Source organism: Primulina tabacum, chromosome 6 (genome assembly GCF_025594145.1).
Source record: "Primulina tabacum isolate GXHZ01 chromosome 6, ASM2559414v2, whole genome shotgun sequence".
NCBI classification, from domain to species: Eukaryota; Viridiplantae; Streptophyta; class Magnoliopsida; order Lamiales; family Gesneriaceae; genus Primulina; species Primulina tabacum.
Genome location: NC_134555.1, coordinates 41,921,692 through 41,925,649, shown reverse-complemented (window position 1 = coordinate 41,925,649; position 3,958 = coordinate 41,921,692). Strand labels below are relative to the sequence as shown.

The 3,958-nt window shown below is 32.5% G+C and overlaps 1 protein-coding gene across 1 annotated transcript; it reads left to right on the top strand.

Moving 5' to 3' along the window:
- The first annotated feature begins 1,038 nt into the window (after positions 1 to 1,038).
- LOC142550290 (uncharacterized) lies at positions 1,039 to 1,545 on the top strand. Its single transcript, XM_075659517.1, has one exon. The coding sequence runs from the start codon at positions 1,039 to 1,041 to the stop codon at positions 1,543 to 1,545; it is 507 nt and encodes a 168-aa protein (XP_075515632.1).
- Positions 1,546 to 3,958: the final 2,413 nt, after the last annotated feature.

The window sequence follows — 3,958 nt, the reverse complement described above, 5'->3', positions numbered from 1 at the left end:
CACTTTTTTTTTTTTTGAAATTGTATGTGTGACAAGATCTTACCCGTTGAAATGAAGTGAGGATAATGCTCACGTAGATAAGATCTCATGAACCTAAATTTAGACCTATATATTGTAGATGGCAGCTCGCAATAAATGTTGGAGACCAGTTTAGGAGACTGTCTAATTGAATATAAAAAATTCACTTCAAATCCGCTATTGATGCTACACTAAATTACAAAAGCTTGCCTCTATCCAAAGGCACTATTTTTTTTTTAATTATTTTTGGACTTTTCTTTGGGAAATAAACACTTGAAGTTGATTAAATTAGATTTTGGTCTTATAATAATCGATGATGGTCTTATAATAATCGATGATAGACATTAATACAATAATTTAGTTTTTTTTTCACTTTTAACTTTTTTTTATTGTTAATGGAGAGCAGAAATATTCAGTGTCATATCAGAAACGGTAGCCTGAATATTCAGTATTATATTTATCCTTATTTCAGGGAGAAAAGACCAAAAAATTGCAAAAGAAACCAAGTAACTTCATTGAATTGAAAATATAATTTAAGCTAAATGATTAATCAGATCAATTTAGTTTACAAATTTTGTAGAAAACCCATCATACATCTTAATTAATTCCTCAACAATATAGTTTTGTGGAAGTGAGAATATTAGCTCTAGAAGCAACATAATTTGGATCTGAAGTATCCATAATTAATATAAGAATTTAATGCACGATGTAGTACTGAAGCATAGAATCAAGAAATTGTCAACAAACCTAATGTCAACCACAGCAATGAATGATACAATAATAGGGGTGAGCTAATTCCTTTACTTGGTCAAATTTTGCAATCCAATCGCCGACGCTTACGACAAATTAATAATAGAATCCGAGCCCATTTTGGATTTATACAATTTCAAGGTGTTTCATTTTTCTTTCCCTATGTATTTGAATTTAAATACTTGAATTTAATAATGTATCCATGCACTATATCTATATATAGCTCTCCGAAATACCTGGAAATTTTCATCAGAAATTATCTGAATAACAATGGACTCGTCGTCTTCTTCTTCGTATGATTCTTATTCATCGAATTCTTCAGTCCAACTTAACCCTCGATATCAAGAACCAGGAAAAAAGACGGGAAAAATCCCGGTGGGTTTCCGTTCGTCGCTTCATTCGGTTCGTAAGCACCCATCCAAGAATATCATGATGAAGAAACCCATCGCACCACTGCCGCCAACCCCACCAAAAATCTACAAGGTTGATCCCCTTTCCTTTAAGGATGTTGTTCAGAAGCTGACAAGTGCACAGGAGTTCCAGCCAACGCGGCCGCAAGAGGTGGCGCCACCACCTCTCAACCTCTCTCCGCCACATGCTCATCGTCTGGCCATGAGGCCATTGTATGAAGAAACTCAACGGAGATCATTTGATACTACTTATGGGGATCTTAGCCCGCTTGGGTTTAGCTTGTCACCCGCCTCCCTTGCTTGGTGTTCATCTTTTATTTTCAGCCCAACAACCATTTCTTCTGTGGATCCAAATTCAGTTCTATAATTAGGTTTCTTGATTCCTCTTTATATATTATAATATATATATATATATATATAATACGCATTTGTTATAACTATTTATTTCATTGCCCAGATGTGGTGGGGATAGAAGTTATTCAAGTGCAAGTGTTACTATCAGTTGGGGAATGCATTTTATGTAGCTATCGAGTGTGGTTATCTTTGAAAAAAATTCCAAAATAGACCCTACAAGTTGATGTACATAGATTTTGGGTTTTTCAATTTGTCAAAATCGGATTAAATGTGAAATAAACCAATTTATTATACTAAGATTTGATCTTAACTGATTAGTGGACCAAGACTATCTATATTAACTTATAACACATTTTTTGGAATATTTGGTGATTTGGTATTATATATTTATATATGTTTTTATGATTTTGGTATTTTTGTAGTTAAATTTAAGTATTAACCAATATCTTTGTTTTTTGTGCAATTTTAATGCTTTTTTGACGCGATATTGATGTGGTGTTGTGCGACAACATATTCTATTGATGTCTGTCACATCAGTATTCTCGCGAAAAAATTAAATATTGCCAAAATTGCAACATGTATAAAAAAATATATAAATTCTGATATTCTATGATGTCAATTTTCAGTTTTAGTTTTGTATCTTTAATTTATTGGTAATTTTAGTTTTTTTTCACCACGGATGCTCATGTGACTCAGAAAACATCAGCATCATGTCGCCACCACATCAATTCCACATTGTTGTCATGTCAAAAAAATGCCTAAAATTGCAACAAAAAAACAAAACGAAAAAAAACAAAAATAACTGACTAAAACTGAAATTTGGTAAATAGAGAATTAAAATCGCAAAAAGATAAATATATAGAGCCAAATTTTTTTTCCCGAGATGTAAAATAGAACTTGATATACTGACGTAAAAAAGTAATAATATGAATCACATAATGTTTATATTCTAACAAAAAAATTAATTTATGAGCCAAAATTAATTTAATATAATGGAAAATAAAAATTTTAAACTTCTGACTTCATCAGTCTTCTTGACTTCAGGACATTCATCTCTAGCTCCAATGTCTGATTTGTCCTTGTACAGAAGTTGCTCATTAAAAATTACATCTATGCTCCTAATGATCTTCCGATTTTGGTCATCCCAGAAACGATAACTAAACTCATTATCTCCATAACCAATAAAGAAGCACTTCTTTGATTTTGGATCAAGTTTTGTTCTACTTGCTGAATCAATATGAATATAAGATAGACATCCAAACACTTTCAAGAAAGAAAGATTTACTTCTTTGTCGCTCCAAACCTTTTCGTTTGCAGTCAAGCGGTATCAAAGGTCCTCTGCTGATCAAATATGCTGCAGTGTTAACAGCATCAGCCCAGAATGATTTTGGCAATCCAGAATGCAATCTCATGCTCCTTGCGCGTTCATTCAGGGTCCTGTTCATCCTTGTCAGCTACACCATTCTGTTGAGGTGTACCAGGGGATGGTTTTCTCCATCTTGATTCCGTTCTGTGCACAATATTTTTTGAACTCATCATCTTCAGTATTCTCCACCATTGTCAGACCGTAAGCACTTCACCTTCAAGTTGGCCTCATTTTCCACCATGCATTTCCACCTTTTAAAGGTCTCGTAAACATCATATTTATTTTTCAAAAAATAAACCCAAACTTTTCTACTCGAATCGTTAATGAATGTTACATAGTCTCTCGAGCCTCCAAGGGATGTCACAGGAGGTGGTCCCCATACATCAGTATGAACCAGCTCCAACTTTGCTGCTTTCGGTTCTCTACCGCCTTTTGAAAAGCTCACATTCTTCTGCTTTCCAAAGATACAGCTTTCACATAGATGATGTCTATTTTGTCGGACATGTACAAAAAGCCATCGGCAAATAATGCGGAATAAAATAACCAACATAAAGCTCCTTTCAAATTCCATGATGTTCGTTTATGCTATGTTGCCCTATTATTGCTTGTAAATATCCAAAATTACAAAAACATATTTTGATTTCTAAACATACAATTACTTTCAATTTACACATTGGCCTAGATTTTTAAACTTTATTAAAAAATTTGTTGAGAGGGAAACTTTATTTAATATTAACTTTCTTTATATGATTCCAAATATCTTACCTTACCCATTGACAAAATTATGGAACATATCTAGATGACATGAAAAAGAGAAATTATCTAAGAATTTCGAGGGATATTAATTTTATTAGTTCATCAAATTTTGTAAGTTTGTTATATTTTTTCTTTCATTCGATAAATCATTAAATTTTATTCTTACTCCAATAAAGTAATTTCATTATAACTTTTATTCATTTTTCTAGCTGTGGCAATGGTATCTTTTAACATGTAATAAGATATCCGCTATGTCATTGATGTCTTTGTGATAAGATCATCAATGTTCTATATCATGTCATTA

Bases quoted from the DNA above. Each gene is read 5' to 3' on its own strand.
- LOC142550290 (XM_075659517.1), top strand. From the start codon at position 1,039: ATGGACTCGTCGTCTTCTTCTTCGTATGATTCTTATTCATCGAATTCT.